The sequence below is a fragment of the Protomyctophum parallelum genome, assembly GCF_964188405.1.
Source record: "Protomyctophum parallelum genome assembly, chromosome: 12".
NCBI lineage: Eukaryota > Metazoa > Chordata > Actinopteri > Myctophiformes > Myctophidae > Protomyctophum > Protomyctophum parallelum.
Window position 1 is genome coordinate 17,600,317 of NC_139712.1, and position 24,693 is coordinate 17,625,009.

At 42.2% G+C, this 24,693-nt stretch overlaps 1 protein-coding gene across 2 annotated transcripts; it reads right to left on the bottom strand.

Moving 5' to 3' along the window:
- Positions 1-4,728: 4,728 nt before the first annotated feature.
- LOC310868074 (copine-3-like) lies at positions 4,729-24,404 on the bottom strand. Of its 2 annotated transcripts, XM_083778324.1 has the most exons (17): positions 24,356-24,404; positions 21,861-22,094; positions 19,925-20,104; positions 18,299-18,373; positions 17,493-17,564; positions 17,232-17,312; positions 15,695-15,784; positions 12,948-13,049; positions 12,607-12,693; positions 10,902-10,961; positions 9,261-9,394; positions 8,256-8,310; positions 8,031-8,082; positions 7,762-7,895; positions 7,169-7,405; positions 6,095-6,209; positions 4,741-4,867 (listed from the first exon to the last, which is right to left on the bottom strand). In XM_083778324.1, exons 2-16 carry the CDS (start codon positions 22,026-22,028, stop codon positions 6,099-6,101), a joined length of 1,638 nt encoding a protein of 545 aa, XP_083634450.1. In that variant the 5' UTR covers positions 22,029-22,094; positions 24,356-24,404; the 3' UTR covers positions 4,741-4,867; positions 6,095-6,098. The 2 variants fall into 2 exon arrangements, with proteins under 2 accessions (XP_083634449.1, XP_083634450.1); XM_083778323.1 differs by lacking the exon at positions 6,095-6,209 and having other exon boundaries at positions 4,729-4,867.
- Between the last annotated feature and the right edge of the window lie 289 nt (positions 24,405-24,693).

Sequence of the window (24,693 nt, forward strand, 5' to 3'; positions counted from 1 at the left end):
TCATTATACTAATTAAAAACATCTACTTTACTTAAACGTCTGCCTACATATGTTTTCTTGTATTTTGGTATACTGCAAACCTCAGTTTACATATATTTATAATCTGCTCAGCTTAAATTCTTATATTATACATGTATTAATATGGAAGCATACTAGGGCCTTTACTGTTCCTAATATATGTTAATGACATGACTTCAGCTTGTGACTGCAACTTGTTCCTGTTCGCAGATGACTCAGCACTGCTGGTCTCGGACAGGAACAAACTGCAGGTTGAAAAGACCCTCAGCTCTGAACTCGGTAGAATCTGCACCTGGCTCGCTGATAACAAACTATCCTTACACCTGGGAAAAACTGAATCCATCCTCTTCGGATCAAATAGTAATCTCAGCAAGGCAGATGGCTTCTTGGTTAGAGTGGGTGACAATATTATCACACGAAAAGATCAAATTACCTACCTAGGTTCCATCCTGGAGGCCAATCTTTCCGGTGATAAGATGGCCACCAACGTAATCAAAAAAGTCAATCAAAGAACAAGATTCCTTTACAGGATCTCCTCACTGGTCAGCAAAAACACCTTGAAGACCTTAACAGGAGCCCTCGTACAAGGTTTCTTTGACTATGCATCCACCTCTTGGTACCACAGCACCTCAAAGGCCCTTAAAACAAGGCTCCAGACCTCCCAAAACAAACTGGTCAGGCTCCTACTTGGCCTCACCCCCCGAACCCACCTCACCCCTGCCCACTTTGACAGGCTGGGATGGCTTAGGGTCGTCGACAGAGTACAGCATCTTGCAATGGGTCTGGTCCACAAGATTCGATACACCACCAAGATACCCATGTACCTGTCTAAATACTTCCTTAATGTAAACGAAGTCCACACCCACAACACCAGAGGGAGTGCAACAAACCATGTACAACCCAGATTCGGCACAAACAAGGGACTAAATTCTTTTCGCTCCTATGCCACCAAAATGTGGAACGCCCTACCAACAGTCATTAAGACATGTGAATCCCTTGACTCCTTCAAAACCGCTCTCAAAGGGCACCTACAGATGGCTGCAATTCGAAACTGGCCTCTGTAAAATCTGAATCCCCCCCACCCCATTTTCCCTCACTGTATATTGTATATTTTCCCTTTTTTGCTTCCCATATGATGAATTTAGCTACATAGAAATGTCTATTTGTATGTCTCTAAATGTTTGTATGTCTTTAAATGTTTTGATGAATTGAACAATGTGGACCCTGTTGTAAACAAGTGTAATGCTTAATTGGGTCGTCCACTCACAGTTGACAGTCTTTGTATTGAGTTTGTGCTTAAAATGTACTGTAAATTCTACAAACTGTTAATAAATATTTCAATCAATCAATATATACACACTGCAGTGACATAGCCTACTGTAATTAACCTTTGCTCATTATGTTATTCCTCTCCTCCTCACATAAGAGAATAGTCTGCAACAGCAAGAAAGACAGCCCTTTTCAAAACCAGGATAAACCATTGTATTGATTAGATAGTGCAGTAGACTTTGAAAGTTTGTGTTCCTCTTTTAATTTCATAACAGGCATAATGTACATTGAATAGGAGGAGACCACAATAAGCAGCGCAACGAATTAGCAAGCAATCATTTTTTCGCAACAATATGAAATAAAAGAAATACCAGATATTACATCTAGGAGTCCAGTTTATCTAAACCAAACTGAAAGTGTTAGACATGGGTTACTAGGCATACAATAAAGAAATTATTAATGTAGATATGATTGGCACAGTGGTAATATTTGTACAAATAACAGCCTCATTGCACAAAGTTAGTAAGGTGTTGCATCATAACACCAACAGTCATCTATTTGCAAATCAATTTGCACTTTTGTACTTTTGTACACAAAAATGTCTCGTCCAGCTGTAAATATTTTAATAACATATTATTTTGTCTCTGTTAGAAGGTTTTATAACTCAAATGTAGAATATTTCACTAGAGTAAGCCCCTTGAGATGCAGTATCTCGTTTGAGGGCGGTCCTCATATTGTGTTCATGCCACAATATGGAAATATAAACTGTAAGGCAATGATTAAGTTTGTATGTTTGAAGACAAGTACTGTAGGTTGAGCCAGTGAAATCATACCTGTAGATACACTGAAACAACACAGTATTCAACAATGCTGTATAAACTAACAACATAACAAAGATGTACCACTATTTCTAAAACAAATTGGCACCAGCTATCATTCAGATATGCTAGACGCACACAGGGATATTAAATGCCACAAATAACCAAGTAATTTTGTTCAGCAGCAGAGGTACAAAATAGCATTCTTTATACTAACGAAAATGGCACAGTCGTGTAAAATAAATGTTCTTAAAAAGCACATTAGTTCTGTATATCAAAGTCCTGTTAATTGTAAACATTTTAAGGCTAGTTAGTGTATTTGGTCCAGCCTTACTGGATCAACACGTGTGGTAATTACAAAATCATCTTCATGCTGTGAATTTAAACATGAACACTAAACTAAACATTGCTGGCACTTAAGTCACATAAATTACTCATGTTAATATATGAAAGTGGCTTTATATTATGATTAGTATTACTATACAAGACACTACCATGCTCAGCTGAGATGAAGACAAAAAGTGAACTGAAATATGACTTTATAAAGGCCAGACAGCACCAATGCAACTAGTCGCAACTCCTTGCAACAAAACAGTTTTAACCCATTTTGGGCCCCTTTTGGTGTTAGCATTATGTTATGCTTTAGCTATTGAAAAATAGCAGATCTACAAGCTCATAGCGTGCCACCGAGTGGCGCGCTACAAGCTTGTAGGTCTTCTATTTTTGAAAAATCGAAGAACCACTGACATAGAAACATAGCTTTTTCAGAAAACTGAGGAATTAGAAGACTTTTAGAATCTGATCTCAGGTCAAAATGGGTTAAAGGGACATTCACAGCTGGAAGAAACTGCAGTCACTCAATGTTAATAGTATTTGTTGTAGATAACAGTAGCACAATATGAAATTTGCACCCTATGGCCAGAAAAATAATAAAGTCTGTGTTTGACTAGGGTTCGACTTCCCCTGACTCCGCTTGACTTCCCCCTCCCGTTGGAGACAGATCACTCCAATGAACTGCAGCGACCAATGAGGCTACTGTACATGTACTGTATATATTGTTAATATCTATGGAGGAGGCTGCATGGAGGTGCGACCTTGTAGTCCAGGAAGGAAGTGAGACCACATTTTCATGACATGTTTTTAGTCAAGACTCCATGTTCATGACCAAAAACCTGTCATGAAAATGTGGTCTCACTTCCTTCCTGGACTACAAGGTCACACTTCTAGATGTTATCATGTTGGTATAATATGAAAAACTAAAGATTGTCAGACCAAAGGGGAGTGGGATGGGAAACCTGCCAGTTCTCTGAGGATACAGGACGGTCCATTGTCTGGGAACGACATGCTTGGCAGCGGACGTGGAGTAGCTTGAAGCCAAGACGGGGCACCTGAGCTAAGAGTTCCAAGCAGAGAGATATTATAGTATTATGGTAGAAAACTGAACTGATTTGCAGACAGGATGAAAAGTGCAGTCCGTTGTCTGGATATGGGATGCTTGGATGGATACATGCAAAATGGTGAAGAAAAGAAAGAAAAAAAAAAAAGAACAATTGCATGTTTCAATATGTACAAACATACAGTAGGCCAAAATAAATATAATTTGTTTTGTTGTTTTTGTTTTACATTCGCAAATGTAGATTTGAAATGTGCCGGTATGAGAGAGTAGATCCTGAGATACTTGCATTAAAGTTTTACTGGGTATTGATATGTTTGACTAATGATGTGTGGTGGGTGAACTTGTCAACTTCAGGGGTAAACCCAGAATGAGTCCACAATTTAGACAGAGTTCTCTCCGTGTTGAGATGTTGGGTGGGTGAATGGTTGGGGCGAGCACCAGGCACCATGTTGGGGTGTGTAAATAGTTAGACGGGGAGTTTCAGTCAGTGACTTGCAAATACATCACTATACTGTCACTAGTGCTGTGGATTGTGTTTTGGGAGTGTTTGATGAAATGTTACAGTAGGTTCCTTGGTTCATTCAGGGACAAACATTCCAAACATGGAGTGTTCCTTCTACTGTTATACTATAGTGCATGCCATGGGTTCCCAAAGTGGGGTCCGGGGACCCCTGGGGGTACTTGTGGGAGTTCCAGGGGGTACCTAGCTCAATTAGAGATAGTTACAAATGGACCCTTATGTCTGTAACTCAGTTAACTGAGTTAAATTAACAGTGGTTTTACAATATAAATTGGGGTACCAGAGATAGAAAATAAATGCCATTAAATCAGGGATCCATAGCATAATGCGTGTGAAACTGGGGGTCCATGAAATGTTTCGGAATCACTGCTAGAGCCGTAAAAATCCTCCCTTATCGGGGTCACTGGCATATATGTTTTCAAATGGGGGGTCCGTGGCCTAATACATGTTGAGGAGGAGTGTTGAGGAGGAGGTGTGTTCAGGACACCACAGGAGGGGCTGTGGGGGAGGGGCCCCTACAGCCCTACACCACAGGAGGGGCTGTGGGGGAGGGGCCACTACAGCCCAACCCCACCGGAGGGGCTGTGGTGTAGGGGCCCCTACAGCCCTACACCACCGGAGGGGCTGTGGGGGAGGGGCCCCTACAGCCCTACACCACCGGAGGGGCTGTGGGAGAGGGGCCCCTACACCACAGGAGGGGCTGTGGGGGAGGGGCCCCTACACCACAGGAGGGGCTGTGGGGGAGGGGCCGCCGCCTGGCGGCTTCAGCTTCAGGGTGTTGAAGAAACCCATCACCTGACCCGGAACCTCAGCCAAGACATTCTGGGCTAGTGCTGCTTGAGGACCCTGTTGAGAGAGAGAGAGACAGAGAGAGAGAGAGAGAGAGAGAGAGAGAGAGAGTGAGGTGGAGGGTGGCATCATGTGAAAATATTTGACGGTTTAGACAGAGATAGAAAGAGAGTGTAAGTGAGGTGGAGGGTGGTATGTGGAAATATTTGACGGTTTAGACAGAGAGAGAAAGAGAGAAAGAGAGTGAGTGAGGTGGAGGGTGGCATCATGTGGAAATATTTGACGGTTTAGACAGAGAGAGATTGTGTGAGTGAGGTGGAGGATGGTATGTGGAAATATTTGACGGTTTAGACACCGGTTTTCTTGAAAACTATCTGTGAGACAGCAGGGAATAGCAGCCATCGACTACAAGCAACATGTTAGTATCAGAGACAAAGATCACGCAAACTCCAAAAACACTACAGACATGTTTGCTGCATATACTAATAATGAAAGTGCACATTATAGAATGAGATACAGATGGTCGATGATACAGTGAAGAAGAAACGTAAGAGGCTGCTGCATTCAGGCTGTAGTTTACTGCAGTGCAAATGGACACTGCCATGTTTCTGTCTAGCCTACTTAATCACCCTAACTGGGGTGTCCCTGGGCTCTATACTTGGTCCCCTAAAAAAAGATTTTTCCCACTATCTCACAAAGCACAATTGCAATGTTTGTGGATCTGCAATTTTGTTCACTTATGTTCATGACTTTGTGTAAAGTTGTTTGATTATGACCAGAATAGACCATATTCACACGGCGGCCATCTTGCCATTAAATCAATGAAATGCCGCCCGTTGACGCCCTTTCCGGCTCGGGAGCGTATGTGCTCAAGGGGACGGCAAAACTTTCCCGAGATTCCTTGCGAAGCCCCGCGGAAGCATGAGCGTGGGTCACAGAGCGCATGTTCGGGTCTGTAAGTCCCGGAAAAGATATGCTGTGATTGTTTGTTTGTTTACTGCTGTAAACTGCTGTGTTAAATGTACATATTATTATTTTTCCTTACAAGTCTGCTAGGTGTAAATAGGATAGGCCAAATAAGCCGCTGGCTTCAGCCTATTATCTTTTTGGTCTAAATGCAAAGTTATGATGATCAAATTAAATTAATGCATTCAATGTTCAAATGACCAAAATAAACTGAAGTGAACTGTGGTTAAGCCATGCAGCCTTGCATGCAGGCAGAGCAGGGGGGGGGGGGGGGGTCGGGGCACTGAAGCTGACTCAGGCGAGATTGTCCTACTGTACATTTCTAAGACGGTCTGGAATCGTTGGGGGGCTTCAGATGGAATAAATTGAAGAAGGAAGCCACCTGGTCGGGCAGCTCTGCCAGTACACTCTGGGCAAGAGCTGCAGTGCCCGCCTGCAACGAGATGTAGATACGTGTGACATTATAGATTTATGCATTATTAGGGCTGTGGATCTTTGGGTGTTCCACGATTCGATTCAATTACGATTCTTGGGGTCACGGTTAGATTCAAAATTGATTTTTTTTTAATTCTCAATCCAAAACGGATTCAAAACGATTGTCTATTCAAAATGATTCTCGATTCAATACTACAATACAGTACAGCTGTGCTGAACTGAAGTGACTAGTACTGACTACAGTAACTTGAAAATGACTGAAGACATTGATGTTGACTGTGATTAGGGTAAGCTTACATTTCATATCACAAACACCATGTAGTGAAAACTGTAACTGTAAGCAGAAAAAAAATCGATTCTAATTCGAATCGATTTTTTTAAAAGTTGGTGGTGGACGTACAGTAAAAGATTCAGGCCTTTAGCAGATGTGCTTATCCAGAGTGACAATTTCGAGATCAAGAGTAAATGGCACAACACGCAGGGTAATACCCAAGACGTCCATAGACGTCTTGGGCACACAATGTGTTAACATAGTTGAACGTCGTTTAATGCAATCAGATAGGACTTTTCTGTTTGGATGTATGGGCTGTCGAGGCCAGAATGTAGTTCTTTGCCACTTAGTAGGCGTTCCCGCATAACTTCCGGGTATGATGATGATGTCACGCACATACCCTCTAAACCAGATAAGCATTAAACCTAGCATCTGTCTAAACAAAATGCTATCAATAATATCAGGTCAGGCAAACAGTATACATCTGTCTAAACAGCACTGAACAAGTAACCAATATATCTGCATAGTATAATTAGAATCTATTCCAAAAAATAGGCATCATGGAGCAATACAAGGAAAGAGTTGCAAGTGAGGTCAGCTTTAGGCACAAGCCATATCAAGAAGCCACAGCACTCGTGCAGTATGTGTAAAAGCAGAAGCCTGTGATGTTAAACCCTGTTGCTTACGTTCTGGAACTGTCTGAAGGGAACAAACTGGACAATGTCTCGCATGGCGGATTCGCCCGACGCTGAGCGCAGGATACCGTCGTCTCCGTCCAAGAACTCCATGGCCTCAAAGTCGGCCCCGCCCACCCCGACGATGATGACGGACATGGGCAGGCGCGACGCGTTGACGATGGCACTGCGCGTTTGGTCCATGTCTGTGATCACTCCGTCGGTTATGATGAGCAGGACAAAGTATTGCTGTGAAGAGAGAAGAGTTAGGTGAGAGGGGGAAACATTATTATTATTTTTAATATATACATTTAGAGTAGCGAATCCTTTATACCCTTTATCTCTATTGGGCCATGGACCCCCATCTCAAAATATGTTGTTCCAGGGACCTCCCAGAAGCAAATATTTGAGTTAAAAATGTTCGCTCTGAAATATATATTCAAAGATTTGCGCCACATTTTAGACCTACAAGCTCGTAGCGCACCACTCGGTGGCACTCTACGAGCTTGTAGATCTGCTATTTTTCAATAGCTAAAGTATAACGTAACGCTTAAAACACCAAAAGGCGTTCCCGCCAAGAATGGGTTAAGGTCAGCTATACTCACAGAGGCGGTCTGCTGCTGGATAGCCTGTCTGCCAAATTGGGCTACGTGGTTGATGATTGGAGCAAAGTTTGTTGGACCATACAGCTTGATCTGGGGCAGACACTGCTGGTAGGCAGCCACTACCCCTTCTATACCTAAAACACAACCACAAAATATTATCTACCTATTTATAAATGTATGATAGGTACTTCAAAAAGAATAGTTTATTATTACATTTGCACACAGAAAACCAGAATTAATCTGGCAGCTGGCTTTGACTAAACACCTACCTGCACAGAATGGATTTGCTGGATTGAAGTTGATGGGAAACTCATGAGAAACCTGTAAAGACACAAATCAGCCTTTACGCAACAGATTCGGCAGGATTGTGTAAGAAATAACTAATTTAATTCACAAGTTTGAAAAGTAAATCAAGAAAGTGGGAGTAAATATCTCAGGTATTATGGGACACTCATCAGCATTTACACACAGATTCAGCATTTCAGAGACAGTACCTGCCCTGCGGGAGGGATCTGGGCTCCAAAGCCGAAGACGGGGAACATCTTGTCGCTACACAGGCAACGGAGCATGAAGTTAGTTAGGTACAAGGCAACAACTACTGCTTGTATATCGAAATCAAATACATATATACTGTATATCAAAACCAATCATTTACAGAATAAAACAGAAGGAAAGGGAAACTGTCAGTGAGTAAGATCAAAGTTTCAAAAAGGAAACCACACAGACTACTTCTGGGTGACAGTTAGGTACAAGGCAACAACTACTGCTTGTATATCGAAATCAATCAGCTACTATAATGTAAACTGACAACATTCTGTTTTACTACAAAAGTTAACTTGACAGGTGCATTTGATCAATTTGAGCCAATGAACTATGGTACAGTATCTTACTGTCTTAGCTGTCAACATATATTCTGAACAAATTGTTTTAATTTGTTCACTGCGTGCCAAGCCAATCATTCACAGAATAAAACGTTCAACAGTCAAACTATGTTCAGTACTGTTTGCCTTTAAAGGTATATTCACTGATTTCACTTAATTCAAATATCACTTATTTTTTTGTTTTGTTGTGATAATCCTCTCTACTATAGAGTGTGCTGACCATATAAGGAGTTCCTCCCTGTCCCCAGTTAACCCATGGGGGTCAAAAAACCTTAGGTTTCGTTTTTGACTCTCTATCCTGATTGGACGAAAAGGTTGGGTCCCAGCCAAAAACGAAACCTAAGGTTTTTTGAGTGAAATCACTGAATATACCTTTAATTTGAAAATTCTGGAATACATATTAATTGAACGTATGTTCTGGCCAATATTATATGAACCGGGGACAATGCAAGATATTGTATATTCTTGCGTCGTTAGTTGGTTTTGCCACCCAGTGTGCACAATACCAACTGTATATTTATTGGATATAATAGAACACCCCTTCAGTTACCTGTCATAGTCCTGGATAACACTGCCCACAGCCCACTGCCCACGGATATAGAACACCCCTTCAGTTACCTGTCATAGTCCTGGATAACACTGCCCACGGCCCAGATGGCTGACAGGTACTCATTGTAGCCCTGAGGGTTGATGTAGTGGAGAGACCTGGGGGTTCTGGGGTCGCCGTTGGAGCCGGTGAAGTCTATGGCGATCTGGTAGAGGGGTTTGATGTTACATGGTTTAGAACAGAGGTTTTCAACAGGTGGTCCGTGGACCACTGGTGGTCCGTGAAGGTATTGTATGTGGTCCCTGACCATGCAAAGTTGCGAAACAGAGTGCACTAAATGACCTGGTGATGTATGATGACACGTCAATGTTACACGAAAAATGTACAAAAACATGCACATCCAACTCAAACTTGGGAAGGTGCCGAGCGGCGGTACGCTCGGAGACGCTCGCACACTGTGGGCTCCGATGCTGTGACAAGTGCGTCAATGTTGTCATTTACTGGAAAGTTGGATGTCAAGAACTTCCACAGTTGTACGGGAAAGTGTACGCACTGTGTACACACTGTACGGGATTGACTGGTTGAGTCACCATTATTAGGAAATGTGCCCATATAACCAATATAATAATACATAATGGCTGTTAAGGGCAACACAACAGTGGTCCCCAGGTTGATTCTCAGTCAGGGTGGTGGTCCCTGGTTCATAATCAGTTGAAAATCCCTGGTATAGATAACTGGTATGTTGTTATACTCTATGGGTGATCACACCATGACACGTTGCAACAGGCACAGACGCCCTGGCAAAACAGCCCATGGGACAAAATAACAAACGTGATATTAGACTTGATCAAGAAAGAGTCTAATATCAAACTTGTCTGTATTTACCATGGTATACCAACCAGAAAACATAAAGTGTTGACAGTGCACCATCATAATATATTGCCCCTAACAGTAGTAGGGGCAGCCTGTGGGAAAAAAGCCATGACTAAATGAATGATAACTACTTACTGAGCCATTGAATTATAGATAAGAGTATGTCAACAGAACACTGACTTCAATCTATTGTCCTGATTACAGCTGATAATGGCCATTTCATTTTAATGTGCTGATAACAATAGATCCAAAGTATCCATGTTTACTTTGGCTGTGAGTTACGTGTGTGTGTGTGTGTGTGTGTGTGTGTGTGTGTGTGTGTGTGTGTGAAGAACAGGAGCCGAATGGCTTGTTTTTTGACAAAGATTCTGACAATCAAAAAGGTAGGAGCACACACCAGTAGTGGGGAGGTGCTGACAGCAGGAGATAAAACTATGACTGAGAAAGGAGAGAGGCCGCACAGCTCGTAGTCACGATGCCATAAAACAAATATATATATAAAAAATTCTCAGTCAATGATTCTGACAATGCCATAATAGTGGGTAGAGAGGCCGTCTGCTAATTAGAATTTATCTGGCTGACATCCCCCCCATCCATCCCCCAGTTAGTAATAGATGACAAAGTGTCCCTGAGCAGCAATACACACGTAATCGCTTATAGCTCTCCCCCAAGCACTCATCATCACCATCTGCTGGCTGAAGCTGAACCTGAATTTCCCCCATGGGATTAATAAAGATCTATGTTATTTAATACAGTTTCCTGGGAGCCGATACAGTGTGCGGACAGCCGGACAACCCTTCTTTTCCATTGTACGTAGTTGTGTGAAAGGCAGCACTCACCGTGAAGTTGATCTGACAGCCTCCCATGATGTAATCCAGAAAAGAATACTCCTTCACCACCTGCATTAAAGTACAGGACATGCTTACAATCAAACCACAATTCATATTATGCAAGTCTCAGTCTCATAGAACTAAATTAGATTCCATGGATCAACTGAAAGAGTGGATATTATTATATCCAAACCAGCTGCAATCCATACCTTTTGAATGAATACAATTATTATTTTAACCAATCTGTATGGTAGAACATCTTAATAAAATATAACTAACAACTGTGGTGATTGGAGCCGGTCTCCCTACAATTCTATTGACAAATGTAGATCCTGTGGACGCCTACGATATCGTTCTTCAGAATGATTTCATGAACGATAGAAACACTGACAGCTGTCAGCTAGGCATGTAATGATATATCGTACATTGATATTAATCCCGACGATATGAATCGATTCATCGAAATAAATAAAAAATCGATTTTCAAAAAAACTTCTTTTTTTAGGGGGGCTAGTGTGATGTGAAATGTGAGCTTTAGTCATATTCCATCATATTCAAGTGCTTTTGGAGAGAAATGATAGTCACTTTCAGTAGTAGAGCACTGTAGAGGGGAGCTGTGTGTGTCTGTGACTGTAGAGGGGAGCTGTGTGTGTCTGTGACTGTGCCCAGGTGATGATGGTCGTTGATGCTCATCAAGGAAGGCAAATATGTTTCTTTTTTTACTAATATATATTTTATCCCACGATTTTGTAACCCATTTTTCACCCTTGTGTCAATCATCTAATGTAATCCTGGGCTCTACACACCCTCCGCCAACCTGGGGAGAGCAACGGACTTAACTCATGCTTCCTTCATGCTTGAGTGTCCAAGTTGCTCCTTTACACCTGACAGGGGGGAGTTTCCCTGGTTGGACGTAGCGCGTGGAAGGAACACGTTATTCCAACCAGTTCCTTGCCCCTCCATCAGGCGCCCCGGCTGGCCAGGGGAAGGCAGTTTAGAGACCAGGATTACTGCATGTTTTTGTGAGGGTACCTACCCTAGGGGACACGGGGAGAACATGCAAACTCCACACAGAAAGGCCCTTTCGCCAACCCCGCCTTCGGGTATGGGCACTGATGACGCGGAGGAGGAAACACGCCACCAGCACCCACAGCGCCCTGAGCGGGAATCGAACCCAGGACCTTCTAGCTGTGAGGCGACAGCACTACCAACTGTGCCACCGTGCCCAGGCAAATATGTTTCTGCACTGTCAAAAGTAATGCTACTTCTTTATTATATAAAATTTAAAAAACTGTAATTTTTCTTTAATATATATATTTTAATATCGTGAAAAATCATATCGTGATACGAATCGTATCGTGAGTTGAGTGAATCGTTACATGCCTACTGACAGCCAATCAAATTCCGCCAGAAGGCCATCTTCTGCAGTGTCAGTGGTAGTTTTCTCACTATTAATACGTTATTATACCTTTCAAGCTGAGAAAACCTCTGTGTGTAGTTGTTGCTATACAGACACACAGTATATGATACTGTATGTACAGTAGCAACGTTACATAATTATGCTACGTATGTTTTTCAGGAATCTTAGGTCAAGGTGTTTTCTGCCAACGAGTACAGAACGTTCTCGTTCAGCGTGGAAGCCAACATGCGTTTCGTTATAGTAGTAGTGCTTGGTGCGAACGTCCGTTTCAAGGCAAGTGAATCTTAAACTTACCTGACACCGTTTTATAATTATAACACCGGAGTTTTTATACGACTTCTTCTTCTGCTTCTTTTTACTGTTGACGCACTCATACTCTGCCTGAAAGTTAAGAGAGGTTTGTTATGACACAGGTGGCACATAAATCGTTGATTGACACACCTTTACTATGTGAAGTCCATACAGTATAATAATAATAATAATACACACTTAAACTGCACATGTATTACATGCACAGACAACTCACCACGTATTCCTGTGTTATAATAATAATAATAATATTGGTCCCCACTCCTTGGGGTATTTCTTTTGTCATTGTATATTTGCACATATGTGATATTTTGTCCAGCATTTACCATTCCTCCGTTCTGTGTCGCCTCCTCTATTTGGGTAAAGTTGGTGTTAAAAGCTCCTATGTAGTCGTGAGACCCACTGCTGTTGTAGTCGTAACACTCCACCTGAGTACAGAAACAGAACATTATCATCCTTTATCAACTCCAATCTACAAGACTCAAGGTCTTTGCACACTGGACGCGTTTTTCTGAAAACCCGATGGAGAAGCGGCACTATAGAAATCGGAAAAACGCGCTCGGTGTGTGGGGACCTTAAGAGTCTTGAAATATGAAATGCACTCCAGTTTCACTTATAATCGAGTGACTATCAATTAAAAAAAAGCAAGCATGCTAATAGGAGAGGTGCTTAAAACCCGAATGTAATCCTACTAAAATGCATTGCCAGTGGACTAAGAGAGACAAAACCAAATCTAGATCTGGACACACACAAGCCAGCTAAAGAGAAAATGGGTATAGAGCGCCGAAGTCGTGACATCACTCGCTCATCCCCTGGTTCATGGAGGTTTTTCTCTATGGAGAGAATAACATGGGGTCATTTTAACACCGTCTCATGTAAGAACTGTGGTCCAAAAATGTAATGTCTCGACGATATTGTCAGGGAGGTGTCTCTGTATCGTTTACAGTCAGTCATATTTCATACAGTCTGTTTCTAGCGAAAATGTAACTAATTCAGCAGCAGTAACATTAGCGTTTTCCCTCAGTCAGTTGATTCTTCATATCCATACGAGTGAAACGTCTGGGATGATTTGATTATTTTTCAAACACAGTTCTTATATGAGGCGATCTAAAATCCCCCCTATGGGGATTAATTTACAACGCAAATAAAAAGTACATGAACCTGTAGACTTTGCGCCCGCTACCGATATATCGACGTCAGACTTCGGTGCTCTATAGGCAAGAAGAACTCATTATCTAGAATACAAATCCCCATTCAAATTATATGAAAATATCTTTAGATTAAATTTGAAGATTCATTAGTCTGGTACAGTATACAGTATATCCCAAAGGGGTTCTGGTTCTGATTTCCATGGGTTTGAATGGGTTTTGTGTGTCCTGTACATTATATGGCACCTTTTTTACTGCTTGGTACTGTACCGGCTCAACTCCACTCAACTTTACTGTATTTTCCAATAGGCAAAAGCACCTGGTATACCTTTCTGGTATCTCCTACACCGATGTTTCACGGCAGCTGAAGTGACATGTATGTATAAACACTGCAGACTACTGATTGGTCAGACAGAATGGACACTAGCGTGATTGTGTCATGGTGGACTCCCCTATACTGTACGTACGGGTGGCAGACAAATACATTTACAACACGAGCCGTTGTAAATGCATGAATAAATATTGAGCAAGCACTGTATGGGCAATTTATCGGCTAGTAAAAATGTTCTCAGAAACATTTTTTTGTTGGACTGTACGGATGAAGACTATAGCGTTCGCTTTAATTTTAGCATTGTTAAGCATGCATTATCGGCCCAGGCCGTAGCGTAACGGTCTGGGCACCGGACTGGTAATCCAGTCGCAGTGTGCCGCGGGTTCGACTCCCGGACCCGACACGGCCTTTACTGCATGTCATCCCCCCATCTCTCTCCCGTTTCCTGTCAGCCTACTGTCTGTCCCTTCAAAAATCAATAAAAGGCGTAAGCCGCTAAAATAATATCTTAAAAAAAAAAAAAAGCATGCATTATCCCATGTAGATGGTTTCCGCCATTACGGCCAGCTACATTGAGGCAGTCTGCAGGGGAAAATCAAGTAAAGCGAGTACAGTTGAGCTGAGCTGGTACCAACGCAGTGGAAAATAAACATTAGAGTTAAGAGTAATGTCTAACTAACTAGCCCAGCCTGGGACTGGGTTGGACGGAGACCATATGGTGCCAACAACAAACAACGGGATAAACGACAACTAGGTCAGCACTGACACATCTGGAGGCAAACTGCATTATAGGAACAGAGAAGACTAATTCTCTGATGACAAAGCGGTCATTTTGGAGTGTGGAGTCGCCGCTGTATGCACACTCAACAATACAAGCTTCATGGGGGATGGCTGACATTAAGTAACCCGTCTACAGGAAACATGGGTGCGGTTTCTGGATGCGGCTTAAAGTCAGTCGTTGATTCTATCACAGACACATCATCCCTCATGTGAACGACAGACACAGACTGAGGATGGGTTGACTCACTTGTGCGGTCACTTGTCATCTCTTCCCTTCAAGCATGCTTTAAGAAGGTGTTAAAAAGGGTGAAAAAACATCAACTAATAATTATGCCTATGCATTAATTGGCTTAATTGTCCTAAGGTCACTTAATTCACAGAAGCCAATGCACCAATGGCACTAGATGCAACCCCTATATAAAGATAGAAGATACAAAGGACCACCTTTATAGATTGTTACAAATCACTTTTTTTTTTTTTTTTTATATGGTTGTTTTGTTAATAGATTACATTTAAATAAAAACTAAATCGTAACCAAGTTTGTAGAAATAAACAAAGACACAGGGGTAGTACCCCTGAATAGTGTGTGGGCATTTGTCCAAAATTAGCTTACTGTACTTTTTCTTTTCTAGGACCTTTCTAGGATATTTGTTTCCTTGTATTGTATCTCTTATGTTGACATAAATGTGTGTGTGTGTGTGTGTGTGTGTGTGTGTGTGTGTGTGTGTGTGTGTGTGTGTGTGTGTGTGTGTGTGTGTGTGTGTGTGTGTGTGTGTGTGTGTGCGTGTGCGTGTGCGCGTGCGTGCGTGTGTACCTTAATTTGACTCTCCGGGTCTCCTCCACAGAGAGATTGCAGGCGGACAGTGAAGGCTTTCCATGTTGGATTCAGGTTGTACATCACCACCTGGATACAACAGGACAGGTTGAATCACAGTGGTTAATGCACACCACAATGCTTACTTAATGTAACGTTTATTCATAAAAGACCCACATGTCGCTTTAATAGAACCAGAACCATAGGGGCGGCGGTGGCTCAGGGGTAGATTGGCCGGATGGTAACCGCAAGGTTGCCAGCTCGAACCCGGGCTCCCCCAGAGTTAGTGTCGAAGTGTCCTTGAGCAAGACACTGAACCCCTAATTGCTCCTGATGTGCTGGTTGGTACCTTGCATGGTTTCCTCCGGCATCGGTGTGTGAATGTGTGAATTGATGCACAATCTATGTAAAGCGCCTTGGATAAAGGCGCTATATAAATGCACCATTTACCATTTAACCAAAGTGTCCATGTGGGATGTGTTTAGGGCAGAAAGAATGCAAGCATCGGAGCAAGCAGTCAACTACTGTATTACTATTTACCAAATGCCTGGCTCAGAAGAGTTCAATATCAGCGATTTAGATATGGCACGGTTGGGCAAACCACATTCCTGTGCCATATTTGAATAAATGTAGCTGAAGGACACTTCCGTGTGTGCAGTGCCAATGTTTACCTGATCGTTAAGTATATTTTGATACCAATACTTTTGTACTTTTACTCAAGTACATTTTGAATACTGGACTTCTATTGATACTTTTAATAAGTAAAGTACCGAAGGCTGGCGTCCAGTCATGGCATTAACACCATCGGGGACCATGACGTAAATCACCGTCAAGTTCAAGTGCATGGTCATGTGCCCGAGACGGAGATTGATAATCTCTGTCAAATTAGTGCTATGAAAACTGATCGCATCGCTCTACAGCCTAGAGGCGCTTGCTGACGATGGGCACTTTTTATTAATGGATTAAATAGGCCCGGGCCCTCAAGTTGTTAAGCATGGCACCAATGTCACTCTCTCTGGGCACTAGCCTGTTCCCTCTTCAAATTAAACCTCTTCTCTCATTTGTCCCTTTTGTCCCTTGTTTACGACAGTCCCAACGTCACGCAAACCCGGCGTGATGTTCGCATGACATGATTAGCAGCAGACATAAAAAATAAATGGTGATTTCACTGCCTGGCAATGGTAGAACTTGCCACCCTTAGTTGGAGAACAGGGCTAAGGGATCTTGTGCCCAAAATGTTGCCCACCCCTGCTGTAGAGATTAGCATTATGTTATGCCTTAGCTATTTTGAAAAATCGAAGAACGACTGACATAGAAACATAGCTTTTTCAGAAAACTGTCAGGATGTAGAAGACATTTTTAGAATCTGATCTCAGGTCAGAATGGGTTAAATTGTCAGTGAGACACAGCTGCATAAATGCTTTGCTGCACATTTTACATACACTTTGTAGCTATCACATTTCTTCACCATGTTAAATTAATTATGCATGCATGGGCTGCTCTGTGAAATATGCTAGTGTATGATGCATTTGTCCACCTCTGTCCTGTGGGCCAGCTGCCATGTCGTTCCAGTCTGCCTGTAGATTTCCAGAAAAGGGTCAGACTTTCCAAAGAAGTCCTACAAATGAGAACAATAAAAGTTTATTCACGAAAGCGATTTTCAAGATAGTTTCAAAATAGTTCCTTCATAGAATCCAAAAAACAAGACAGATTTCAAACACACTATAGTATACTCAAATAACAGAAAACTCCAATATAACACTCATAAGCGTTAAACAGAATCCATTCTACAAGGTACCTTTTTATCCAGTTTCCTTGCTGCCATTTCAAAATGCACCACTCTGTTGTCTGTTCTCTCTTCAGCACAGATCTACAAAACAAACAATTCAATTTGCTCAAGCAAAACCTCGTCAGATCGGGAGTTTTGTCGGCGAGCGCAAAGAATGCTCCCCGACAGCATAATCGGAGAAAATATCGTGTGCACGAGCCATAAGCCTGGAGGTGTATTGATAACTGCTTTTCATGGGGCTGGTTAGAGCCTCTATGTTGTTCTTGGACACATCAAGCCAACACATACAATTATACATAAACTGTCTTAACAGTGCATCACAGGTAGGTACACTAATGGTCACAACTATTTGAATGGCACTATGCCATCTGGGAATGTGGAGCAACAACCTCATAGCATCATTATAGCCTCCTCACCCTGTACGACTGCCAGAGATGAGCCGTGACATAATAGGCTCTGAACAGTGAACACTTCACATCAACAGAACACAGAGTGGCCTGTACTGTGCACACATTTTATTGTCTGTAGACATCTCTGCCATCCATCCAATCAGTGAGGACGTGACCAAGGTATTTTAATTCCTTGCATATTATGAGAGGACTATCAGATAGTGAGATAGAGTGCAGATCTTTTGTTGAAGCCCAGCACTGTATGGATAGCATATGATTTAAATCCTCAGCATACATGAGATGATTGACAACAGTGTCTCCCACAAGACAGCCAATATTGCACCCACAATGAAACTACCGTATGAGTATACACTGACTAGAGTGCCATGTCTACATAATTATAAGTAGTAAATCTAAATTACTTACAGTTATGGTGCTTTTGCCTGCAGGCGACTTGTTCTTCAGGAGCAGAGGCCTGGTCAGTTTACAACTGGACACAATCTGGACAGACAAACAAACAAACAAATACAAATAAAACACCAGGAACTGCTATCAATACTACCAATGCTGGTTCTGATCGACCGTTTTTGAGTGGTGCAACCACTCCAAGGAACAGCAATGTCCGTGTTCACCTATGCCTGTGTTGGTTCACCTATGTTTTGGTTAATGAGCACGGTTAGTAGGGGCGCTGTTGTGCCAGAAAGAGAGAGAGGGATAGTGCTGCACTGTTGCCTGCTAATGAGAGAGAGAGAGAGAGGGGTGGGGGGGGGATTGTGCCTGGTTCTATATTGCACTGTTGTACATACACCAGCGCATTTCTCAACGCCGCCCTTCTCCTGTTGAATCTGCGTATACGCGCAGCACCGCAGTACGCGCTGATCTTATTCTGCGGACTACACATGGCTCTTGGGCTTTGCTTGGCACAGTTTCCAAAGTAAAACAAAATAATAATAATGCTGAAGTAGAATCCATAGCAAACTAATACACTGGAGCACAGAACTGACTGACACAGTGAATAACAGGCAGGCTGACAGTGAAGTATTATAACGGCAAAAAGCCAAAGAGGCAATGCAATGCAGTGCGTCTGGATTTATTTGAGACAATGTCTCAGAGTTGATGGTCAGTGTCCGGGCACGCCAGCCATCAAGCAAACCGCCATCTGGAGGATTAAAGTGTGTTATGCAAGTGTACCCGGGTGCGCTGTTGAATCTCGGGCAATGTGAATCATGGCCATCGGGGACCAGGCAACCGTATTCGGAAACGGTTCCAATGAAACGGATTTAGTCCGTCTCAGTGTGAATCCCCTATAAGTCTCATTGAAGCATTCTCATCAATGTGCTCAAACTGCAGCTGTCAATCTAACAGCTGACTTGACTCCTCCACGCTGTCAGCAAAGGTATACTTATTTGTGTGTCACCCTTATGTTTAGCGCAGATCCTTATATGGACATTCAGTATAGCATCTGTTAAGACAAGACTATAAGGACTGTCTGAGAATGGGGTTGAGGAGGCTTGCGCCCGGAGGGGCTGATGGAACAGGCAAGGAGGCCTGTTCCTCACTCTCTGTATGTTGTTAGTCTGGTAAATGTTCTTAATACATTCTCAACACTTCACTTTGTCATTCCTTCATCTTTGGAAGATTATTTAATCTACAACAAAAACCTTTTTAAATAGTTCAAATAGCCGATCTGCAATTTCACAACCTGTTGATGTAGACCGGCTAGTCGAACCATTAAAAACAAATGCCAAATAAGTTTAGGGGTAAGGAGTGGGGCAAGATAAGGCCCAAATTGTGTGTAATATTGTAACCTATATATGGCACTGTAGAGGAAAGGTCATGGGTTCACCACAGTCCAGGGAGCATGAAGTTGCAACGCAAATCCCACGGCAGAGATACAGTACAGGTACAGTATGTTGTTGGGGACCAACATGATGGATAGACAACAAGACGGACCAACAGTGCCAATAGTGGAACTAAAAATATTCAAGAACGGGTGAAGAACTAATACAAACTTGTGTTTGTTATGTTTTTATGTATACAATGGATGCTTACCTGGCCCAAGGTACACTCCAACTCCCCCAAGAAGTCATCATCACCGAGGTCGTAGGTGTTGTTGTCGATGTCGTAAATGCAGAACTTCAGCTTCTGCACCATCTCAAAGTAGTAGTCGATGACAAATGTCTTCGTGAACTTTGGGCTGAGGCAGTTGTCGATTCTCTCTGTGCGGCCCAACTGATGCAAGCAGGAGTAAATGTAGAGGGAAGTATAGAGTCAAGGTGATTTTCACTGGTGCGGATAAAATCAACCCCGGTCCGAAAAAACTTTATACGGATGCAATATTCGGAGGCAGTGTGCAAACGTGGCATAAAGTTCAGTCGATTATTCTTTGGACGTCCTCCGAAATTCACTCCGATATTCGGAGCGAATTTCGGACCAGTGTGCAAACACCTTCAATGCTTTGTTTTTCTCCTTTTGACTTTATGGTGTTTATGATGTCAATTTAGATTTTTAAGCAAGGCAACTTGTAACCATAAAACAATTTTCAACCTGACGTGACTATTTAGGGCATGTCGTTATTGGTGACATTCTTAGAAAAATGTAATGTCAGTGGCTCAGTGACATACTGTATGTATGACATATATTTGATTTGAAAAACGATGGCAGTGTGCTTGTGAAATCTGATGCTGATTGCCCTAGTAGTATGCAAGACTAGGTGTGGACAGACACACAGGGCCAAATGCATGAGTCTACTGGCAGAGATGTATCACGTGATACTGCTGTAGTGTACAGTAGTACACAGTATAATTACTCATATGACAAAGCATACAGTATAAACCAGGCTCAAGTGGTTAAAGTGTTTGGACTTTCAATGCTACAACTTTGGTCTTTCAATAAATAATTCTAAACTATAATAGCAATGGTGGTCATTACAAAGGGGGAACTTAATTGAGTAGCCTACTCAAACTAAGCAATGGGTATCTGAAAATGCGTGTTGTCACATTGGTGGAATGTGTTTTCTGCAGTTGGTCAGACCTATTGACCTCATAGCCTGGTGGGAAGCATTCCTTTTCTGTTAATATGTTCCGGTCGGGAGTGGATGATAACTTACGTCATGTTGTAGTCGCTGATTTGTAGTCACCAGGCAGGAAACCACAACCGAAATAAGAACTACCCAAAATAATTCCCCACGGTCATAATTTCAGGGCCTACCCAATAAAATCCTTGATGCAGTGTAGTTTTGCAAAAAAATTTAAAGGTATATTCAGTGATTTCACTTCATTCAAATATCACTTATTTTTTTGTTTTGTTGTGATAATCCTCCCTACTATAGAGTGTGCTGGCCATATAAGGAGTTCCTCCCTGTCCCCAGTTAACCCCTGGGGGTCAAAAAACCTTAGGTTTCGTTTTTGACTCTCTATCCTGATTGGACGAAAGGCTGGGTCCCACAGCCAAAAACAAAACCTAAGGTTTTTTGAGTGAAATCACTGAATATACCTTTAAATAAAAAATAAATATAAATGTGAGTGCACTTTCCAAAGACTATTTAGCGTCTGCATTCCTTTGTTATCCCATCATGGGGAAATTCTATTTGATTGGGTAGGCCCTAAAATTATGATCGCAGGGAATTATTTTGGGTAGTCATTATTCCAGCTGTGGTTTCCTGCCTGATGACTACAAATCAGTGACTACAACATGATGGAAGTTAACCCATTTTGGGCGGGAACCCATTTTGGTGTTAGCTATTTGGTGTTAGCTATTGAAAAATAGCAGATCTACAAGCTCATAGGTCTGCTATTTTTGAAAAATCGAAGAACGACTGACATAGAAACATAGCTTTTTCAGAAAACTGTCAGGATGTAGAAGACATTTTTAGAATCTGATGGGTTAAGTTACCGTCCGCTCCCGAACGGATCACACAGCCATTTAGTAACACAGACCAGGCTTTTCCTCCGAGGTGGAAAGCCTGGTGACGCCAAGGGTTACTGACCTCATACCACTGGGACCCCGACGTGTTCATCATGAGGACACACAGAGGGTCCGACTTGGAGAACACGTCCATGTCCAGGAGGTTCTCACAGGACACCGTCAGCTCCACCTTGGTCATACACTGTCCCGCAGCCTCTGGGCCTGCAAACGGAGGCCCGCCGGCGGCCATGATGACTGCCTGTAGATGATAGGACACACAGAGACACACACAGCCCACGTACACCGACGGTTACACCTGCAACAAGGGCAGACAAAACAGCCACGGGTCAGACAACAGGTATCACACTTTTTTGCTTTTGTTTTGCAAGCAGAGATAAACACACAGCTGCATCTTTCAGCCCCGTAACCAACTCTAGTATTCACCACTGCCGTCACCGTCTTTATATTTCAGGTGTGGAGTCTGGCACACCTGTAGTCTGCCACTCCATCCATTTAATAGAGTTAAGGCTCATACATACTCCAGTTTTTGGTGATGATCAGCTATCACCGCGGACACAGACCCATCTCTCTGTTTTTACTATCAGACAAGTCTTTTCACTCTGGAGCTATCACCCACTGGTTCACCGATTGGTCTAGAAGTTGGGTAAACCACAGGGCAATCCTTAAGGACATCACCGCTTAAGGTGATAAGCTACCACCTAAAACGGTGATAACCTAACAGATAACAGCTATAGTAATAGTGCTTGTTGAGAATGGCCCATTACGCCAGTTAATCATCATCTATACAAAAAATAGAATAATAATGCCCAAAGATCATTTGTATTTATTTGTATTTCACTTTGTTTACACTAAAGGCCAGAGCAAATTATCAAAGAAAAACGGTCTACTGCCTCAGGCTCTGATATAATCTAGTTATATTCACTGACTTCTTGGTTAGTTACTAGTAAATGTGAAATGGTGTATAATCTGCAGTAATAGCACTTTAGAACATGCATTACATGTTGTCTTGCTCCATGACACTTTGATACGAAGCCAGGAGTCAGGGATCAAACCCGGAACATTCCAATTGCACCATGGCCAAGTCCTCCTTATCAAGTGGTTATCTCCATGGTTATAGCCACTGGGTAACTAACTAGTTAAAGGACCACTTCACCACTTTTCAACCTATCTTCATATAATAGGTACTCAGTAATAATCATCTACTCAGTCTGTGTCTCATAGGAGGGCTGTGGCCTTTCAGAAACCCGTCCACCAGTAACATAATTGATGGGGAATCCAAGCAAATAGAAACTGCAGGCTTTCTAGTCCTGGAAAGTTGTGATGCGATAATGGAAGCCATCGTTCTCACGATAATGAAAATCTAAACATTTTTGTAAAGAAATATTATATCTGCCTAATGATGATGTCACTGGTGGACAGGTTTCTGAACTGCCCACAGCCCTCCTATGAGACACAGACTGAGTAGAAAAAAATGGTGCCATGTTATCATGATTATTACTGAGGACCTACTATATGAAGATAGGTTGAAAAGTGGTGAAGTGGTCCTTTAATCTGAAGTGACATTGCACCACACATACCATAATTGTAATATAAATTGGGTGTACAGTGAAATGAAGCCTCCTGTAATCTCCTGAATCCTATAGACACACCACCACTCATCTATGCACAGTATATTAGTGACCCTCTTCTTTCAGCGTAAACTGCACATTATTATGTCATTCATGGACTATAACCTGCATGGATTCATGGGTGAATACATAGGCCTACAGTGGTTTCATGGTTACATGTTGAGTCAACCAAACTCATTCCCCCCCTCTATAAATAGCATAATCATTGTAGTGATTGACCTTTGGGTCATACCACAATGATATAATATATACAACATATTGATAAATTAACTCAGCTGTGTGGCAGCTAACATGTAACGCGCACGCGTGCGCGCGCGCACACACACAGACACACACACACACACACACACACACACACACACACACACACACACACACGTAACGGTCTGTTAGTGGTTGGAATTGCTTTACTCTTTTTCATACAATACACTTCAACCAAGTCAAGACAACATGCAATTTCCACCCATTTCTACTAGTAACAAAATAAAACCAGTATCTGTAAAGGTAATAGTCATAGTGTATAATTATGGTCACGTGATTTCGCAACGATGAATTAACGTTAACATCGTTACGAGATCTGGCAGACTGGCACATTGGCAAGATAAGTTTAAAAATTAAAAAAACGTTACATTGGTAATCCAAAACACTGTTTACAGTAACGTTACACAGACACACAAAACACCTTATTTGAATGACGCAATATCAAAGATTGTTTATATGTGGAGCCCCTGCTGCCCACAATATGCATTCAGACAATTTAGCGTTGCGTTTTTGGTTTAGAATAATGGCAGCCATGGGCTCACAACAACAACAGAAATACATTCACAATGTCACTCTGGACACAATAAAAGAACCAAATTAAATGTATACGTGCTATAGAACGTGCTAAAATGTCCCCAAAAAGCTTTAGATAAAATAATAATCTCACCTTTTCACTTCAGTTCAGTGTTCAGTGAGTTGTTAGCAACACCCATGACAGGAAGACTGGTATGTGGTGGGCGGGGTCTTAACTTCTCTTGGGTGCGTTTGTTGCACGTTACAGGGACACCCGGCCAGACTAGGCTCTGACACAATACCAAGGCTACAGAGCAGGGTTGGGTCAGACTACAAATGTAGTCAGTTGTTGAATTAATACAAATGGCATAGCATTTCTAACGCAATCCCCAGGATAATAATATATAAAAACTAATCTAATATGAATACTTTTGAATTCAAACATTGGAAATATTACACCTTCCTGCATCAGGAAAAATAAATGCCATATTA